This window comes from Bos taurus, chromosome 13 (genome assembly GCF_002263795.3).
Source record: "Bos taurus isolate L1 Dominette 01449 registration number 42190680 breed Hereford chromosome 13, ARS-UCD2.0, whole genome shotgun sequence".
NCBI lineage: Eukaryota > Metazoa > Chordata > Mammalia > Artiodactyla > Bovidae > Bos > Bos taurus.
In genome coordinates this window covers 10,800,054-10,820,680 of record NC_037340.1, presented here as the reverse complement: position 1 = coordinate 10,820,680, position 20,627 = coordinate 10,800,054, and the positions used below count along the sequence as shown (strand labels likewise).

Below are 20,627 nucleotides of genomic sequence, written 5' to 3'. Positions count from 1 at the left end.
TCTTCCCAGGTGCTGGCTGAGGCTGGGAAGAAGCAGGAAACACACATTTGCTCAAGAACACATTCTGATCTAAACTCACAGTGTAGCATCAGCCTCTCATTTCTGATACTGCAGGACAGGCAACAGCCAACCTGAAAGGTGGTGAAATTGGCCCAAGTCTGAACCTCGGTGTGTGTGGGGTGGAGAGAGAGGATTCTTTATCAGGGACACGGATGGGCCCTGGGGCTGTTTTCAGCCAGTTAATGAGGCTGAGGGATGGAAGAACTATTTCTCCAGGATCGAGGCAAGTGCAGCCAGCAGCTCCAAGCAGTCCTTGGGCTGCTCTGTCCACATCTGCTCCCTGGTTAGTTTCTGAAGCTGTCAGAGCACAAGAAAGCTGTCTAAAGGAAAGTGGGATGCTGGCGTTCAGATGCTTAAAGAAACCACATCTGTAGCAGGGCAGAACCCAAGGGCCATGTCTGGGCCCTCAGCTTTGAGAAGAGAGATCATAGTCGTATGCGGATAAGACAAAGCTCGGGATGCTGGAATCCTTTTGAATTATTACTCTGGCTCTGCCCATAAATGAGCCTCAGATATTTCAACCAATTTATTTTCTCCATTTCTCTATGGATCCATGTATCTATATCCTTCCTCCTGTGACCTCAGCCTGCAAATTAGACTGTTTGCCTGGGGAGGGAGAGGGATAGCTCTCACCCAGTACTGATTTGGCACTAATATAAACTAACCCCCACAGTGATAAAGAAAAACCAAGGGGTGCAGCAGCAGGAGTCAGATTTTGGTGGCAGGCAGGCCGTGCATGTGCAAATCCCAGCTCAAATATTAAGTTTAAACCCCCAGCCTCAATTGTCTCATCCAACTTTATGAAGTTGTGGGTGTTGGAGGCTATCACGTAGAGTGAAGGGGCATTTTGTTAAGCGTACACGCGGCAGCGGTCACTACTCTTGTTCATTTGTGCATGATCACTGTTTCTGCAGAAGCAGGGAAGCGCTGTCACTAGGTGGGGCGCTAGTCTAGTAAGGGTGGCCATTAGGTATAATCGAGGCAAGGCTGGGGAGGAAGGAGGGGTCCAGCTGCTCTGGAGAGAGGGCAGGAGGCAGTGGGCCTGGACAGGTGGGCACCAGGCCCCAGACCCCAGGGTGGTGGGTGGAGGAAGGCTAATGATGAAGGTCCTCGACTGAAGAGGACCACAACTCAGGCCTAAACACGTCTGCCTGGACAAGACAAAGTACCGGTGGACCAGGGCCAAGGAATGCGCTGCTGGGGAGGGGACAGAGGGGACCCATCTCCCTGGTTCCTCCAGCAGAGGGTGAGTAGCTGCTCCCCTCGGAAAGGTTAAGTAACCTCACCAAAGTCACTCAGACAGTAAGTGATGGACCCAAGGTTGAAAACTCAATTGTCTTTCCTACTGTGTAGCATGGGGCACTCTGCTCAATGGGATGTGGCAATCTTGGATGGGAAGGCAGTTTGGAATGAACATTGGAGTATGTGTATCTTTTTGAATTATAGTTTTCTCCAGATATATGCCCCAGAGTGGGATTTCTGAATCATACAGTAGTTCTAGTATATTTTCAGCTTTTTAAGGAATTTCTATACTATTCTCCATAGTGGCTGTACCAATTCACAGTATTACCAATAATGTAGGAGGGTTTCCTTTTCTCTACACCCTCTCCAGCCTTTATTATTAGTAGACTTTTGGATGATAGCCACTCTGACCAGTGTGATGTGATACCTCATTGCAGTTCTGTCATGCATTTCTCTGATAATTAGTGATGCTGACCATCATTTCATGTGCCATCATTTCATGGCAATCTGTCTATCTTCTTTGGAGAACTGTCTATTAACGTCTTCTGCCCATTTCTATTTTTTATTTTTATTTATTTGTGTTGCCCATTTCTAAATTGGGTTTTTGGTTTTTTATTTTTATTTTTTTGACATAGAGCTACATTTTTATATTTTGGAGATTAATCCCTTGTCAGTTGCTGCCTTTGCAAATATATTTTCCCTGTTAGTTTTTTATTTTGTTTTTGTTTCCTTTGGTGTGCAGAAGCTTTTAAGTATAATTAAGTTCCCTTTGTTTATTTTTATTTTTCAGTATTCAAAGACATGGATCAAAAAGGATAGTTCTGCGGTTTATGTCAGAGTGCTTTTTTTTTTTTGGCCGTGCCATGCGACTTGTGGGATCCTAGTTCCCTGACCAGGGATCGAACTCAGGCCCACAGCAGTGAAAGTGCCAAGTCTTAACCCTGGACTGCCAGAGAATTCCCTCAAAGTGTGTTCGGCCTATGTTTTCCTCTAAAAGTTTCCATTTAGGTCTTTGATCCATTTTGAGTATATTTTTGTGTATGGTATCAGAGAATGTCCTAATTTCATTCTTTCACTGTAGCTGTCCAGATTTCCCAGCACCACTTATTGAAGAGGGTTTTCTCCACTGTCCATCCTTGCCTCCTTTGTCATAGGTTAAGCGACCAGAGTTGCATGGAGAGAAGAGCCCACTTTATGTTGTTGAGTCCTCCTACCCCAGATCTGATCTTTCCATCTATTCCCCCGGTTTAAGGCTTTTCTCATTCAAGCACGGACAGTAAATGTGCAGACAGACGGAGGGGAGGGGGCGTGCAGCAGCTTCGGGAGAGCGGAGGCCACCAGGACGGGGAGAGAGGTTGGCTGCAGTAGAACAGGGACTGGGCCTCTGTCCAGGATGCTGTAACAACGTCCTTAACACACCTGCATGTTCATGTAGTGCATATGAGTGCTTCCTATAGAACTATTCTTCTATATGTCTGAAATATTTTAGTTTAAAAAATATCTAGAAGTTAATCGGTTTTAATAGAAAAGGATTTTATTGCAAATACAGTGACTTCATATTACAGTAGTTTATTCTGATAAACCAAATGACCATACTTTATGTATATCTTGGATATAAAACTATACTTTTTCCCTTTTTTTTTTTAAACATATCATACACTTTCCAGTGTGATGACATTTCAATGAGGAAAAGATTGCATTCACAATGGATACCATCCTCCCTGAGTCCACAGCCCTAAAATACCAGCACTGTCTAGACTCCCTCGTGGTGGAACAGGCCCTGACAAAAAGGCTTCCTTCCTCTATCCCTTATCGCCAGTTGAAAGTCACAGAAAGTACATTTCTGGAGTGTCTATATCAATCCACCAACGAGAATGCCAGTGACTAAACCCATAGCACTAACAGTGCAATGGTAAAACTATAGAGCCCTGACTTTGCATTTGAATCTCTGTAGCCAAGGTCAGAAGTGCAACATTAAAATTGCTTTATTTTACCATTTGCCTTGCTGGGAACCCCATAATCTGTTTTGCTTGTCAGTAGCAAAATTAGGAATGTAACTCTGGAAGTTACCCAAGGACCACTAAAAAAAAAAAGTAGTCTTTTCCAACCTGTTTCCCCAGCCTCTGGCACACAGACCTTCATTAAATGCTTGTGAGATAAACAGAATCACAATCCTCGTCTATCCAGGGGTGTACAGCCAGTGAGCCACAATAAGTTACAGCATCACAGTGGTTTACTTTAAAGATGTTCTTTCAAAACGAACTCCAGGAAGAAAAGCAGTCTACACAGCGAGGGATGCTGTAGCAATCTTGCTGAGCAGTTTGCTGAGAGCTCTAACTTTTTCTTCCAAGAATCGGGCCTTTTTCTCGGCACCTCGTTGCTTCTCTTCAGTGACTTGAAGCGCTTTTGTCAGGTGAGCATTTTCCACATAGAGCTCCTTGAGCAGCAGATCAGATCGGCTGTTCTTTTCAAACTGGAGAGGGGAGAAAGCCACAGTGTACTGCACGTCTAACGCAGCCACGCCACGCCACCAGCTCTCCCTTCCTATTCCTCCACACGCGTTCAGACTAGTTTGGGGAACCTTACAAATCAGAGACATGTTGGATGTAATGACAGGTTTTGTTATCCTGGCATGAGAGAGGAAACTGACGAACTATGTGGTAGAGAAAATTTAAGCCAACTTTGTACAAATTGATGTATCACGAAATGAAGACAAGACCCAAATCTGAAGGCCTCCAAAAATCAATGAGTAAACTGTCAAGAGTACCCAAAATGATGGCCTTATCTCAGTGCGCTCTGCAGGCCCACCATGCCAGCCGGGACGCACCGAGGCACCTTGGGTGCCACCCACACGACACCGACAGGGGCTTCAGCGATGGGGACACAGGACACACTACTCAAGATGCAAAGACGCAGGGGTCCCGGCTTTGGGCTTTGAAAGTCCGCGCTGAAGCCACTCACTCAAGTAGCTACCGAGCAGCTCTGCGGGCCAGTGCTGCCCGGCCACGGCCCTGCTCCCACAGGCACGTGTTCTAACAGGAGCCAGCAGAGCGCGCAGTGTCAGGTGGCGTGTTAACAGAGAACCCAGGCGGGGGACACACGGCTGAGCCTGAGGTGCACAGAGACCTGAAAGAAGCATGGAGGACGCGCGGGCGGCTGCCTGACGCAAACCTCCCGGGCAGAGGCCGGCGCATGCGCGGTGGCAGGAACGGCCAGGAGGCCGGTGAGGAAGGCAGGGCCGCCACGCCGGCTGGGCGAGGGGCCGAGGGGAGGGGGCCAGGTCCTGCAGGATCTCCAGGCCACCGGAGAAGCCGCTGTCTACTCTGAGGCAGGCCGCAGCTCCAACGTATCTAAGGAAGACTGCTGCTGCTGAGGGGCTGGCAGAGGAGACGAGGAGCCCAGCTGTCAGGACCCAATAGACGGGGCGCGGGGTGCGCGATGGGAGCTCTGCTCCGCACCGAGGGCCGCGCTGAAGAGCCAGACGGGCCCCTGGGTGGCCGGGCAGCTGGGAGGGCCTGTCAAGGGGGGCCTGTCAAGGCAGCAGAGAACTCGCTGGGAGCACCGGGCTCCGGAAGGCGGTGCTGAGGAGACCGGAGAGGGGGCGGCAGAAGCGGGGCTGGGCGAGCTGAGCGCACAGCCATTTCTCTGGGACCTTCTGGTCTTACGGGGACACAGCCCAAGTCACAACTGAGAGGAGGGGAGAGGGGCTGGGGGTCAGAGCGGAAGGGCCCCCCAGACAGGGAGGGGGGAAAGGCGGCAGTTGGGACAGTCAACCCCTACCCGCCCCCTCCCCCAGCATGTAGGAGCCTCAAGATTTACTTGGGGTTGAGGTTTTACCAAGAGTGACTGGGGGTAGGGGGTCACCAGGAGTCTGATGATTGGGAAGGAAAGTGAGGACCCAGGGACGGAAAAGGTTGGAGGGCGGTGGTGCCGGCAGGGCAGGGGCTACACAGGTGGGAGTGGGGGTCTGGAGCAGGCAGCCTGCGTGGAGTGACTCGAACTGGGGACGCGGCTCAGGGCGCTCCAGGTAAACCACATTCGGTCACTGTGGAACTAAGCATTTCCACAGATGCTCACATTTCACTTCCTGGAGCAGCAAGCAGACCTCATAGGACAGCAAGGCCTCTCTCTCCCCTCTCCCTGCCCTCCTCTCCCCTTCTCAGCACTTCGCAGGACACAGGGTTCTCTGGGGTCCTGTCTCCCTCATCAGCTACCTGGATGCCCAAAGGAGGCGTCCGTCACTCACCTGTTCCTTCAGCTCACCCACTTTCTCTTGGAGGAGCACTTCCATGTTCTTCAGAATCATTTCCACCTCCTCCACCCGCTCTTCTGTTGCTTTCAGCTGCCTTTCATGTGCTTCCTGAATAAGAGGAGGTTAGAGATCAACACCAGAGAAGGCAATGGCACCCCACTCCAGTACTCTTGCCTGGAGAATCCCAGGGACGGGGGAGCCTGGTGGGCTGTCGTCTATGGGGTCGCACAGAGTTGGATACGACTGAAGCGACTTAGCAGCAACAGCAGTGGCAGAGATCAGCACGGTACATTGGCTGAAAATGGTGGAAAAGGACCAAGATGGGGGCCGCAAACTGACGCCTCAGGGACAGAGAGATCTGGACAGAATTGCTGGACAGGTGGCAGCTGCCAACAAGAAGCATTAGAACAAATGATGCTGGGTTAATAAATTGCCTCGTTCGTAAAAATAAAATAAAATAAAAAGAATCATCTCAGGCTTATTTACTTTAGAATGGAAATCAGCTGAAGTGTACAAAATCTGAGTATCTGGCTAACCTTTCATCTATAGGGAGGGATGGTTAGAAATGTCTCACAAGCCACAAAGCTGCACTTCTCACTGTAGTGTGAGCAGATAAGAGACTCTTTGTCCTAGGATTTTAATCCTAAATGACTCAAAGTTGAGTTTCCCCAAACATGGTAGTCTTTCTAGGGGATCTCTGACTAAATTTCCTTTGTCAATAATCTGTCCTAGCTTAAATGTCTCTCCAGCACGTGTTTGCATAATGCTATAAGGCTGTTCTTCTTTAGAATTTGTGTTTTACAAATGTCAGATTCTACCCACCTTTCCAATCTTGCACAAATTGCTTCCTCAGGAAGGCACCTAGCCCTCTGCCGCTCCTCACCCTCGCACTGACCCATGAACTTTGAGGACCCAAATGTGCTTCCCCAGGCTCGCACTTTGAGGTGCTCACTCACTGATGCCTGAGAGACTGCTCTGAGGTGGGAACCACTGCCACCAGAGGTTGAAAGAAATGGAAGCACAGAGAGTTGAATCACTCACTCAGTTAAACCACTCGGCTCAGGTGGTGGAGCCAGGATCCAGTCCCCCACAGTGCACGCGCTGAGCCACTGTTCTGCTGCCCTTTTAAGGCAGCAGCTCTGTTTCTGCATGTGAGCCTGGCACACAGCAGGGCTCCCCAAGTCCATGCTGTCACTGTGCTGATCTCTTGTCCAACCAGCACCCCACACCCCTTGCAGCTTTGAAACATGCCAAGCATAGCCCACCCCAGGACCTTTGCACCTGCCTACACTCCTGAAAAGCTATCCCTGCCCATCCCTCTCTTGTGGCCCTTCTATCACCATCTTTCAGACCTGGAAGCGGGTCACGTGTGTGGCTGGCTACAGACACACACAGCCCAGAAAACAGGCTGGGGGACTCAGGGTCGGCCGCTCAATGCCCCCCAGCTCCCAGCGGAAGCTGGGTCCCGTGGCTTCCATAAACATCCCACATGGTGGGAGGGCTGTCAGGCCATCCTCCCCTTGGCGCCAGAAAGCCTACTCGCCCTCCCCATCACCCCCAGCTGGCCCCCGAGCCTGGTCCCCACTCACCTGGGCCTCCTCCTGGAGCCGCCGTGCCCCCACCGCTCCCCTTCCAGCAGCCGCTGCAGCTCAGCCACTCGGACTGCAGGCACGAGCTGTGCCATCTCCTCCCGCAGCTGCTGTACCCGCTGGGTGTGCTGCGACTGGGCCAGCTGCAGCCTCTGGGTGGCTCCATACAGCTGCCGGGGAAAAGGCACAGCAGTTGTGCGGTGACTGCCCAGAACTAAAGGGTCACCACCAGACACAGAAAACTGCATTTCTACCTGGTAGGCACCCCACAAGGGAAGGGTGTGTCCAGCAGAGCCCATGATTTCTAAAGAGTCCATTTATCTGATGCCCACACTCCATTTCCTGGTAGTTCAGATGGTAAAGAATCCGCCTGCAATGCAGGAGACACGGGATACGTGGGTTTGGTCCCTGTGTTGGGAAGATCCCCTGGAGAACGGCATGGCAACCCACTCGAATATTCTTGCCTGGAGAATACCAGGGACAAAGGGCTTGGCAAGCTAAAGTCCATGGGGTTGCAAAGAATCGGATGGGACTGAGCGACTAACACAGAGTCCATTCAGGGGCGCTTCTGCACCCTGAGAGCCTGGAAGGCCTGCCTGTAGCCCTCCCTGTGACCTCGTACCGGATCCTGGGAGGATCAAGTTATTCTGTCCTGTTTATCCCCTGGGTTCTTTGCTGGATTTAATTCCTTCAATAATGGGACTCACACCAGCAGCATAGAGCAGCCTCCCTCTAAATGTAGAGCTCATGCTCCTGAGACGGGCTGTGGCCAGGGCCCCGGAGGTGGTTGCACAGCATCTGGAGAGGTGTGGATGTGGACGGACTCAGCCACCTGCTTCCTGGGCACAGAACCCACGGGATCGCTGGCACCAGGCTGCCCAGAGCCTGGCCACTTTCCCTGAACGGAGCGCCTGGGAGGCCATCTAAACACCATTTACACCACGGGCTCTGGCGGCCTCGTCTGGAGCACACAGACCTGCCCTCTGAGACCCCGTGGACGGGAGAGGCGGCGGCTCCACCAGGGGCCCTGCTGAGGGCAGGCAGGGGAGGAGGGCACTGGCCATCCTGGCCGGGCAGGGGTGAAACTGTGAGCCACAGCCCTACTCCCTCACTGGTCTGTGTCACTGCGTGTCTGAGGGGCCACCCTGGGCAGTTTCCCCAGACAGACCCCCAGAAGCACACCACACACACAGGTCCAGCGGAGCAGCTGCCACGCTCCTGGGATGAAGAGAGGGGAGGAAAGTTCTCACACACCCTCCACCAGACGTAGCCACCTCCCTGTGGCTTTAGAGCTTCGGATGATCACTATGCAGTCACTCCTGCCCAGGTCTGAGTCCCACACACCTGCCTGGGTGCCTTGTTGCCTCCTGCAGCCGATGCTCTGCTTAGCCCTGAAGCCTGACCACAGGCCTCACCGTCCACTCTCCTAGGCCAGGAAGTATTCAGCACGGCCCAGCTGAGTGCCCCTGAGGCCCTCCTTGTAAAACAAGGTGTGGGTGGAGAGTGGGCCTGCTCCGGAGAGCCCTGCTCGACTGCCACGTGAGAAGGCAGGATGTCCCCAGAAGAGAAGTGGGGCCCCTGCAGCCAGGAAGCCAGGGCCTCCGTGTTCTGGGTGCTGGGGTGGGGCAATGAGCCCCTCAGACGATGGCAGACCTCTCCACCCTGAATCCAGGCTGGCCCGGCCAAATGTGGGGCAGTGATGCTAAGGAAACCCCTGGCGCAGTGCTCAGCAGCCTGGATGCTTGTCTGCCCTTCCTGGGTGCTTGGTTGCCACGCAACAAGGACCCGATGCCACAGAGGGCAGTGCAGGTGCCCCCGCCCACAGCACCCCGGGATGCCGGCCGTGTAAGCTCCCTCTCTGTCGCCTGGCTCCCCTGCTGGCCCTGTGACCTCAGGACCATTCCCTCCTCACGGCTCTGGATGCACCCTCACCTCTGCACCCCTGATGGTCTCTAGATGCCTTGTAAGTGCCTTACTTCTCTCTGCACACTTTCATCCAGGTGTGTTTCGGGGGGTCCTCATCTAACTCACCAAAGGTGACACCAGCTGCCTCACAGCAGCTGCTCCTGCCTGTGACAGCGGCCGAGTGCTGAGCATCCCCCAACCCCAGCGGGCATGGAAGCCTCCGGCAGCCCAGTCCTGCTGCCCATGGGTGGATCTGTCTTCTCCACCTCAAAGGCTCAAACCAGTCCAGCAATTTGTCAAGGTTCCTTTTGCACTACAAACAGGGAAGGGGGCCCCCAGTACACAGAGACACCTTGGAGAAAGTGCCTGCTGACAGTGGGGGGCTGGGCCCACAGGGGTCTGCCAGCTCCTCCTAAGACCCTGGACAGGGAGGGGTCCCACATGCAGACAGACCCTTCTACAACCTGGGCCATCTGAGAAGTGACCTCTCACACCAGGTGTCCACAGCTAAGTCCAGGGGTCACACCAGGGGCCAGGTGGGGAACCTGGTGCCAGGCTGAGCAGAAACACGAGGCTTAGAGACCCTCTCTCACAGCCCCTTCCCCCTGCAGACCCTGGCTCTCCAAGCGCACCCCATGTCTGAGTCCACCAGGGCCTGAGGCCCTCAGGGCACCTCACACCGTCAGCTCCCTCCTCTCCTCCTGCTTGAGCTCCTCGGAAGAACCAGCCCTGCGTCCCAGCACCTCACTCTGGCAGGCACCCCCCACCCCTCCTGGGCCCACTCTGCTCACATCTGTGTGTCCCAGCCCGTGAGCTCCCTGCCTCCCCGCTGCTGCATCTCTGAGCCTGGCAGGCATCAGACAAGTGCAGGGGGCATTGGCAGCACTGCCACACACATGAACAGGCGTGTGACACCCGGGCTCCACCAGGGCAAGCAGCTGGTCCCCTCGGGGGCTGCTCCGCCCGCGGCCTGGACCTCGGAGGCCACCTTCCGTGTTCCCTGGCTCCTCCACCTGCAGAGGGCACACCCAGAGGTGCTGCTATGCCTGCCTGCCCTCGTGAGGGAACAGGCACAGCCCTTCACACGGTTCACTCGCATTCCACCTGACCCTGGACGGGGCCTGACTGAATCCTCGGCCTGGAGGGCGCCCCCCTAGCTGTGTGGCCTCAGCCAGCCCCGTGAAGCCCTTGGCCGGACTAGTCCCGTGCAGGCTGTCAGAGGCGAGGCTGACTCCCCTCAGCCTGGGACCACCATGCACACTCACCTGGTTCCGACTCTCTTCAAGGGCCTCTCTCAGCTGTGACTGTGCCAGTCTCAGACTCTGACGGTCCCGAGTCACGCGGTCAAGTTCAAGTTCAAGTTTTTGGATTTGGTTACCCTGTTGTTAAATATCGGTTTCACAAGTATAAGAAGAACACTAGCAACGTGATACGTACTTAATGAAGAAACTTCAGAAAAGCAAGAATTACAAAATTTAAGTCAGCAGTGATCACAGCACACCCGACATGCTGTATCTCCTGGCCCTTCCTCCACACACACACACATGCTGCCACCACGACATCGTAGGCCATGCTTTCTCTTTTATAATGTCCAGAGCATTAGACACTATTCAAAAATGTGGTTTTTAATGGCGGCACCATAATTTACTGACTTAGTCAATACGGTTGATGATTCAAAGCTGATTCCAATTCTGTTGTGCTATTATAAACACCAGAGCAATGAACATATGTTCATCTAAGTCCATACACAATGTTCAGTAAAGTTCCCACAGCAGAATCATGAAGTCAGAGCACACCGACGTTCTTGACCACTCTTGATGTATGTTTTGCCTAATGACCTCTGGAGAGGTCACCCCAATTTAGGCTCCTATCATCAGGATTTAATTCCTTTCTGCTACTTTCTCTAGAGGTACCAGGCTTTGCAAAAGCTGCTAGAAGTTCACACATTTGTCAGGGCTTGCTTGTGAAGCCCCTTGCTTTACCTGCAGGCACGTCAGGGCTGTCCCTGGTCTGTTTTAGGCCGGGCTGCCTGCCCCTCCCTGCCCCGCCCGCCATTCACCTGCAGCTCCTCCCGGAGCTCGGCCTCCTCCAGTCTGTGTGTCAGCAGCTGGACGGTGACGGGACTCTTCTCGCTTTGGGTCTGGTGGGTAGAGGCCTCCTCTCCGAGCTGCAGGACCCTGTGGTTGAGCTGGGACAGTTCATCCCTACACTTCTGACTCTGGAACAAACAGGGAGAAAACACAGGTAGGAAAGTTATTTTTTTAAGCCAGCAGCATCCCAGGGGTCCTCAACCAGGGACACTCTTCTCCCCAGGGGATGCTTGGCAATCTTTGGAGACCATTTTGGTCATCACAGCTGGGGGTGGGGTTGCTATTAGCAACTAGTGGGTGAGGCGCTTGCTCAGTGTCCCCAGAGTGACGGGCTCTCAGGCCACCAGGTGGAGGATGAACTGTGATCAATCCCCCAAGAAATAAATGCTGGGCACCAGGAGCACTCACATCCCATCAACATCCCATCACTGCTCTGGAGAACTGGCATGCTTTTCTCGTTTCTCCCACAGTTATTTCTGACATTATCTTATACAAGTTGAAGGAAAAAAAAAAACCCAGAACCCTAGCTAAACCTGAGGCACATGATTCTCTTAAAAAATCTGATCACTGTCATTAAACACAGCACACTGATGAAATGACCCACTTTGCAGACAGTGGATGCTGGACGCTGGTGGTGCGGCCTGGGATAAATGGCAGCCAGCAGGCGACACAAGGAAGCTCGTTATCGCCAACCGTGTGTCACACGCCTTCACACAAACCATGTTTTGCTCCTCTGCTTTTCCCTAGCAATTGCTCCAGAGGCTGAGGGTCTGAAGCCCTGTGTGCCTCGGAGCAGGGTTCATGCACAGCTAGGCGGATGCATCACTGTCGCCCCAGGGTGGGTGTTCCCACCGTATCAGCCAGACTTGGGGAGGCAGGCAGCGGTGGGAAGAGGCAGATGGGAACTGCGGGTGTCTCCAGGGAACAGCAGGAGTCTGGGAAACCAGAGATGACAAATGCACTCCCAGAGTGAGCGGGAGCTCAGCAAGGACACAAGGTCGGCAGGTGAAAACCTACTACGCTTCTATGTCCTGACAGTGAACGTGCAGAGACCCACGAGAAAAACAAAACACCATTTCCGCTCTGGCCTGGAAAGAGCTTGGAAGTCGGCACTCCCACCCTCCCAGCAAGAACAAAGAAAAAGCTGAGTAACTGAAAGTCAACAACTCTTCTCAGGCCCATCAGAGAACTAAAGTCACAGGGCAAACCAATGCTCTGAAAACCAGAAAGAAAGACAGGCGAAGAGCGTCACAGCTCACCAGGAGCCAGAGGCTGGAGGCCTGAACAAGGTGGCTGCTGTGGGTAGAACCGGGTCCACAAAGTCACCAGTCTGGGGACAAGGCTGCTAGCAGGTAATTCAGGTTAAATGTGCTCGCAAGGTGGGGTCCTAATCCAATGGGACAGTGACTTTATAAGAAGACACAGTGAGAGGGGGCTCCCCACAAGCCTGGAAGAGCCTCACGGGAACCAGGCCGGCCCCGCCTTGACCGTGGCCTTGAGAACCTTGGGACAATAAACCCTGTAGTTGAAGCCGCCTGCTTGTGGCATCTGTATGAGCCTGAGTAGACTAGGACCGTGCCTGTTTTGAAGTACACAGAGCGTTCTGTTCTCTGCCCTCGAGGGAAACCTCCTTCTTTACCAGGCCTGAACCAGCGAGGGGATAGCCAAGTGGAGCCCCCGCCAGCTGTTCTGACCCAGTGTCACTCACTCCTGGATGGGCTAAAGTAAGAGTGACAACACCAAGTGTGGACAGGGATGTGGGGCAACTGGACCCGGCAGACGCCGCTGGCGGGAACATTGACTCTTAGTAGCTGCTCTGGAAAACAGCTGGGCAATTTCATTTAAAACTAGACATGTAGCTGCCGTACAGATGAGTGATTGTCTCCTGGGCATCTATCCCGTGAAATGAAGACCATCCACACAAAGACCTGCCTAGGAACGTTCATTGCAGCTCCTGTGACGGCCCAAAACTGGAATCAGCCCAGCCATCCTTTAAAAGGTGAGCATTAAGACAAGCTGGTTCCAAATTAGGAAAGGAGTACGTCAAGGCTGTATATTGTCACCCTGCTTGTTTAACTTACATGCAGAGTACATCATGCAAAATGCCAGGCTGGATGAAGCACAAGCTGGAATCAAGATTGCCGGGAGAAACATCAATAATCTCAGATACACTGATGACACAACCCTTATGGCAGAAGGCAAAGAGGAACTGAAGAGCCTCTTGATGAAAGTGAAAGAGAGTGAAACAGTTGGCTTAAAACTCAACATTCAAAAAACTAAGATCATGGCATCCGGTCCCATCAGTTCACGGCAAATAGATGGGAAAACAATGGAAACAGTCATAGACTTTATTTTCTTGGGCTCCAAAATCACTGCAGATGGTAACTGTAGCCATGAAATTAAAAGGCGCCTGCTCCTTGGAAGAAAAGCTATGACCAACCAAGATAGCATGTTAAAAAACTGACAAAGGTCCATCTAGTCAAAGCTATGGTTTTTCTAGTAGTCATGTATGGATGTGAGAGTTGGAGCATAAAGAAAGTTAAGTGCCCAAGAACTGATGCTTTTGAACTGTGGTGTTGGAAAAGACTCTTGAGGGTCCCTTGGACTGCAAGGTGCAGACACCAACGAGTCCATCCTAAAGGAAATCAGTCCTGAATATTCATTGGAAGGGCTGATGCTGAAGCTGAAACTCCAATACTTTGGCCACCTGATGTGAAGAACTGACTCATTGGAAAAGACCCTGATGCTGGGAAAGACTGAAGGCAGGAGCAGAAGGGGACGACAGAGGATGAGATGGGTGGAAGGCATCACCGACGCGATGGACATGAGTCTGAGCAAGCTCCGGGAGTTGGTGATGGACAGGAGAGCCTGGCATGCCGCAGTCCATAGGGTCGCAGAGTCAGACACGACTGAGAGACTGAACTGAACTGAAGACGAGCTGTGGGATGTTAACGCCTTGGAATGCCATCCAGTGGCAGGAAGAAACTACTGTGGACACGCAGCAGGGAGCCGTGCTATGTGGAGAGGCAGTCCCAGAGAGCTCATTTGGGATGGCTCCTTGTGTGTCACTGGAGAAATGGTACAAGTTTGGCTGTCCTCTGTCACTTTCATCAGGAGGCTCTTCAGTTCCTCTTTGTTTTCTGCCGTAAGGGTGCTGTTGGGGCTGAGATAGGTGGGCAGAAAGACAGATGGCGGATGTCGCTGTGAATGAACAATATGAAGGACCTAGTGGCGCTGCAGCTGGGTTGTGGAGACATGAACCTGCACAGGGAATAAACCCGTGTAGACCTGACACCACACGAGGGCATAAGCAAAGCTGCGGGAGCACGTGGACTTTCTGGGTGGTCCCGTGGTTAAGAACCTGCCTTCCGAGGCAGGACACTCGGGTTCCATCCCTGGTTGGGGAACTAAGATGCCACATGCCGTGGGGCAACGAAGCCCCTCCCCCAAGAAAAAGAACAACCCCCCCACCCCCCACAAAAAAACTGGGGAAGTAAGACCTACGGATGCATCAATGTCAAGAGCTTGACTGTGATGCTCATTAAGGGCTGACTTGTGCCCCCTCACACCCCAATTCAATGTTGAAGCCCAAACCTCCAATCCTGTACAGAGGGAGTGTAGTTGGAGACGGGGTCTTGAAAGAGGTGATTAAGGTAAAACGAGGTCGTATGAATGCAGTATGATGGTGCCCTAATAAGAGATGACAACACAGACGCATCTGAAGGACGACCACGTGAAGACACAGGCAGGACAGTTGTGTACAAACCAGAGAGAGGCCTCAGAAGAAACCAGCCCCACCCTGACCTGAACTTCTAACTCCGAGCACTGTGAGGAAATAAACTTGGTTGTGTAAGCCCCTCAGTCTGCAGTGCTTTGCTATGGCAGCCCTAGCATACTAACACAGACACTATACTAAAGTTTCATAAAACGTGGTCCCTGGGGAAACTGGACAGAGTGTATTCCTCTGTAATATATGTCTTACAACCACATGTGAGCCTGCAATTATCAGTAATAATTTCAATTTTAAAAAAAAATAAAAAAGAATGACACATCCAAGCTGTGTGAAGTGAAGTGAAAGAAGCTCAGTCGTGTCCAACTCTTTGCAACCCCTTGGAATTCTCTAGGTCAGCATACCGGAGTAGGTAGCCTTTCCCTTCTCCAGGGGATCTTCCCTACCCAGGGACCAAACCCAGGTCTCCCGCACTACAGGTGGATTCTTTAGCAGCTGAGTCACAAGAGAAGCCCTCCTAGCTGTGTGCTTGGGTACAAAAGCCAGTAAGAGAGACCAAGTGCAGAAAACACTTATTTGTGGCGCAAAGGGAGACCAGTGTGGTGGTCAGCGCTAAACAGCGTGAGAAGGGCATTCACGTGCAGGCTAAAGGGGACTGACCAAACAGTAAGTCCATCCACTGAGGATGATGGAGACCAGGCTTTTCACTGCTAGAGGAATAAGTTATAAATACAGAGAGAGAAAGCTAGAACCATCCCTGTGATATTGGAATTTCAGAGTTTGAATTTATGATTTCTAGTAGAGAGGTGTACAAATAAATATACCTGAAACCACATGCATGTGAGCATCATAAACATACACTCCCGAGTTCCACGCACTAACTGCATTTGGACATAGTGATGATCCTGGAGCCGTGAGCACCCCCAGTACCCAAATCTTGGTCTCCACGTACCATTCTGAGCTAAAAGTCACCAAGGATTCCTTGGAGAAGTGGCTGCTTCCAGGGTTGGGGCAAGGGAAGTACCAGATGAACCTGGAATATCATGGGACACTAGAAAGTAAGGAAGTGCTCAAATAATGACCAGGACCTGTCTGGAGGGCCCAGAACTCACCAGGAGGGGGCTCTTATTAGGCAAATCTGGGACAATTGAGCATGAAAATAAATACTGATGGTAACATATTATAACCCATTAAATAAACAGGGAGAACAACTGGGTGAGAGTTTGATGAAGAACAGGACATTCACATCATCTCAAAGGATTTTCCTATAAAATGTTCCGTAATTACCAAGAGGAAAGTAACTTTGTGAAGAAGCCTGGCCAACAGCACCTGACCAAGAATCTAAGGACGTCACTAAAGCTTGTGTCCCCGGACAGGATAGAATGAGAAGGGGATGTTCCCACATAATCGGAATCCAATTATAAGGAAGTTTTAGACACACCAAAACAACTGCTTATAACCTTCAAAAGCACCAGGTCCTAAAAACAAGGAAAGGCAGACAAGCCACACGAGGTCCCGGCTGTGGCTGACGAGGCTACACCCCGTCATATCCACAGTGATTCCCCAACTTGGAGTGGGAGGGGCTGATGGGCCAGCAACTCTTGTAACTTCCATAAAAATGTTCTGTGTTTCCTTTCTGCAAGTTTGAGATTATTTCAAAACGATGGAAAAGGGAGGGGGGCATCCGTTTCACACCAGGGGTCAATACTTAACCTGTGTGCGGAGCTCTTCCATCTCAGAGCAGGCCTTTTCCTTGTCTCTCTTTAAAACCTCAATGTCCTTCCTGTTGAAGAAGCAAAGTTAACAGTGTCACTGACGAGTCATTGCTCACCGTGGTCACCGTGGTGCTGGTTTGTACACCTGTTCTCGATAGCCTACAGCCACTGGTCTGTCACTGTCCTGCACTGTTACTGTGCTGGCCCAATTGGATCCCAGCCTGGGAGCCAGAGGAACCCTGCCAGCACTGTAAGAACAAACCCTCCACGACATTCCTCAGTTGCACAGCACATGTTAATCTCTCTCCAGCACATGGGAGTGCTCTTCACACCCAGAAGCATAACGATCAACACAGCCTTACATTTGCTGACATCTGCTGTCAAAAGGGCCCCAGCACCAAACTTAGGGAAAATGGTTCCTGGAGGGAAGAAACCTTTCAGATTTCAGAACTGCTGTAACGTAACAGTGATCGCTGGGTGACCATCCACTCTGGATTCCACACTTTAATCGTCAGGCACTTTTATCAAATCAACACCACATTCTCAGCAGTTTACAGCTGAGCTCATTTGAATTTTATTAAAAAAAAAAAAAAAAAGCCAAACCCTTCTTAGATGAGGCTCTGATAGTGAAAGCTGAAATCTACCAACAAGTATCCCTCTACAATACACACAGCTCCTGCCTCAGTGCTCAGGCCCCTGCCCTAGACCCCTGACTCTGACACACTGAAATCAACAGACCAGGAATGAACCGTGGACAACAGCAGGGCTGAAATCATCATCAGGACAAGAAGAAACAGATTCTCCTGGCCCAGGAAGGTTGTAAGAGGCCCTCCTGCCCCTACAGGGATGCAGGATGCCTCCTCTGACCCTTGAGCACGCTATGGAGTATTCTGTAGGACGCCTGAGCCCTCCCGTGCCCATCAAGGCTGGTCAGAGGGCAGCACAGTTCTCTGCTGACTGTTCCTGGAATGTGGGTTATCTGTGAACACGTCCCACTTTCTACAGTAATGCCCTCTGAGCTTCTTCTGTGATGAGCAAACCGTGTCTGGGATGGGTGGCTGGGGTGGGACCCATGAGCTGGCCCTTACCTCTGTGCAGCCTCCGTCCTTTCTGAAGCTTCAAGCTCTTGTTGGATCCTCCCCAGCTCATTTTTCAAGAGCGTGTTTTCTTCAGAAAGCTTTTCCAACTCGATTCTGGATAACAAATTTTAAAAAGAAAGAAGAGTGGGAATTCCAGGAGCTGGTCACCCGACAGAGTCTGGTCTTGCAATGACCCCCAGCCCCACTTTCCTTCCCTGGATGGGGACACAGGGCACCAGTCCCTCCCTGTATCCAGTGTTAACCTGCTCTGGCTTGCATCTCCCAAGAGATAAGCTACAGAAAAACAAAGCTTTCTTAGCTCCTAAAAGAGCCAGTGACTAGCGTGTTCGGCACCTTGGTTCACTGTGTTTACAGCTGGCCCGTTCCTGCATCTCCTTACCTTCACTGAAATGTCACCGTGCTCACAGCTGGCACCAATGCAAGATGCTGGGTGAGTTGTTGCAAGGAAATCCCCCCAGGGACCCCGAGCACAAAGCTGAGGAACATGAGGACTCAGGAAGCTGAATCCTATGGGGAGTGCCCCCTGTCCTACACCCTGAGGTCAGCACTGGAGGAAACTGGAAAGATGCCCGCGGCAGCGGACGGAGGGTGATCCGATGCAACGTGGAACCTTCAGGAGGGGAAAGCAAGTACTGACAGAGGCTGCCCAGGCCAAGTCTGCCTGGAGCCCTTGGCTTCCAATGCTCTTAGTCTCCCTGGAAGGTAACTCCAGTGATGTGCAACAGATGAGCAACTGACCAATAAAGAGCACGGGGAGGCAGCTTGAAACCCACACCTGCCGCCCAGAAAATCTATCCTTCATATGTGCTGGTGTCACTGACACTTATTCCCCTAAACATTAGGTCTCTACCTGGCATTAGCTTCTGGTTTTTTCAATCTAAAAGTATTCAAGCACATGACCTCATATGTTTAATATATTATTCTTATAATATCAAGCATGAGCATCTCCTTCATAAGCATAAGTATGATTACATTTTTCTCATGAGGAACTAAACAGAAAAATTAAGACACAGAAGTCAATGGAAGTTTACAAGAAATGAAGGGTTTCAATGAGGAGAGTGATCTCCAATGAGATCTGTATTTTGAACTGTTATTCAGGCTCCTGGATGGTAAACAAAACTGATTCGAGACAGGTGTGTGTGTGTATGTGGGTGGCAGCGGTGGGTGGGGTTCTGTTTCCAGTTTCCTGGACCTCGAATAAGATGGTGGCTGCCTTATCCTAGTCCTCCACATTCACCAGATAACCAGAGCCGTGCATAGCTGATCATTTAAGGTGCGGTGTCCTCACAGAAGGTTATAGAAGCCTCCACGGGCCTTAAACAAAAACCCGAATGCTGAAATCAGAGCTGTGAGCATTAAGCAGCACAAAGATGGGGTTGCCCTGAGTGTCACCCTGAGGCCAACACCTACATCGGTGTGGAGAAACCACACCAGGGGTGCGTGTGCTGGGCTGGTTCCCTGGAGTAGCTTAAGCGGTCTCAGATTAAGAGGCTCCCAAGTCTTCTTGGAAAAAGCAAAACACATCCTTTCTGCAGGGAGAACCCTCTACTACAGCTCTCAAGAGTCCCAGAGATAAACATCGTGTGAACATGAGCTCACAATCAAAGGTCACCACAACGTATGTGGGAAAGGACCACTGATGAGAGTCAGAAGAAGCCAAAACAACAGAATTAGATCCTAGATATTGGAATTATCAGACACGAACTTGGGATAAATATTATTAAATGTTTACTTAAATAAAAGATGGAAATAAAAAGTGGACAAGCAAGCAAGAAGCTATGAGAAATGATCAGGCAGGACCAAATATAATGTTAGAAAATGAAAAAAAAAAATCAATGTCAAAAGAAAAGCTCACTGGTAGATTAGATATAGCTGAAGAACGAATCACTGACCTGGAACACAGAGATATGAAAAAGTACCCAGAACATGCCATGTACAGAAAAGAAGCTGCAAGAAATGAAAGACAGGTTAAGAAAAGCAGGAAAAGTGAAAAGATCTAATATCATACATCCAACTGAAAAGGCCACGGAGGGGAGAGGCAATATTTTACAAAGAATATCTGAAAGATTTTCATAGGACACAAATCTATATACTCAGCAGGCATAATATTTCTAAGTATGGTAAGTAAAAAGAAAACGGCACCTCTGCCCTATGACTCAACAATTCCATTCTTAGGAACACCAGCACCGAGAACAAAAAATCGGGTTCCCCAGAGCCCCCCCACCGCCAGGGGTTACCACTATCCCGGCTTGGAATAGTGACCCTGGGGACGTGTTCTGGGTGTGGTGACACAGATGTGTCCAATTCATCAATTCTTCCAACTGTATACACGTGTGTATTTTTTTGTGTGTGCATATAACACTTCAATAAAAAGTTAAAATGAAAGAAATACACACCTAAACACACCAAAGAAAAACCACAAAAGATGGAGAAGCTAACAGCAACCAGATGACACAACTCAGATCACCTCCTGTGGAGACAGAATAACAGCCTCTAAAAGACATCTGCATCCAGAAACTGCAAATGTGCTATTTCATAACAAAGGGGAATCAATGCAACAAACAGAATTAAAGCTGCTAATTCACTGCCCTTAGATGGAAAGAGTGTCCTAGACTGTCTACTAGGGCCCTTCTCTGTGGAAGAGCAGGCAGAAGACTGGGAGTCAGGATGGAGCACGAGGAGGACCAACTAGTCACTGCTGGCATCAGAGGAGGAAGGTGTGGATCAAGAATGGGAGGCCATGGAGAAATATACCATGTTCATGGATTGGAAGAATCAATATAGTGAAAATGAGTATACTACCCAAAGCAAATTACAGATTCAATGCAATCCCTATCAAGCTTCCAACAGTATTCTTCACAGAGCTAGAACAAATAATTTCACAATTTTTATGGAAATACAAAAAACCTCGAATAGCCAAAGCGATCTTGAGAAAGAAGAATGG

At 50.9% G+C, this 20,627-nt stretch overlaps 1 protein-coding gene across 7 annotated transcripts in view; it reads right to left on the bottom strand.

The window, feature by feature from the left end:
* Positions 1-2,814: 2,814 nt before the first annotated feature.
* The window catches only part of LOC100297905 (ninein-like protein), a 120,487-nt gene continuing 102,674 nt past the window's right edge, over positions 2,815-20,627 (bottom strand). For 6 of the 7 annotated variants that reach the window (XM_059892806.1, XM_059892804.1, XM_059892807.1 and 3 more), the window contains 6 exons: positions 17,672-17,776; positions 16,582-16,651; positions 11,108-11,266; positions 10,314-10,427; positions 7,144-7,313; positions 5,608-5,662 (listed from right to left, as the gene is read on the bottom strand). In XM_059892806.1, the coding sequence (XP_059748789.1) occupies positions 5,641-5,662; positions 7,144-7,313; positions 10,314-10,427; positions 11,108-11,266; positions 16,582-16,651; positions 17,672-17,776 (640 nt within the window). In that variant the 3' untranslated portion in view covers positions 5,608-5,640. Of the gene's footprint in view, positions 3,776-5,548; positions 5,663-6,652; positions 6,669-7,143; positions 7,314-10,313; positions 10,428-11,107; positions 11,267-16,581; positions 16,652-17,671; positions 17,777-20,627 lie in introns of those variants that run through there. The other variant, XM_059892808.1, reaches the window with a different exon arrangement.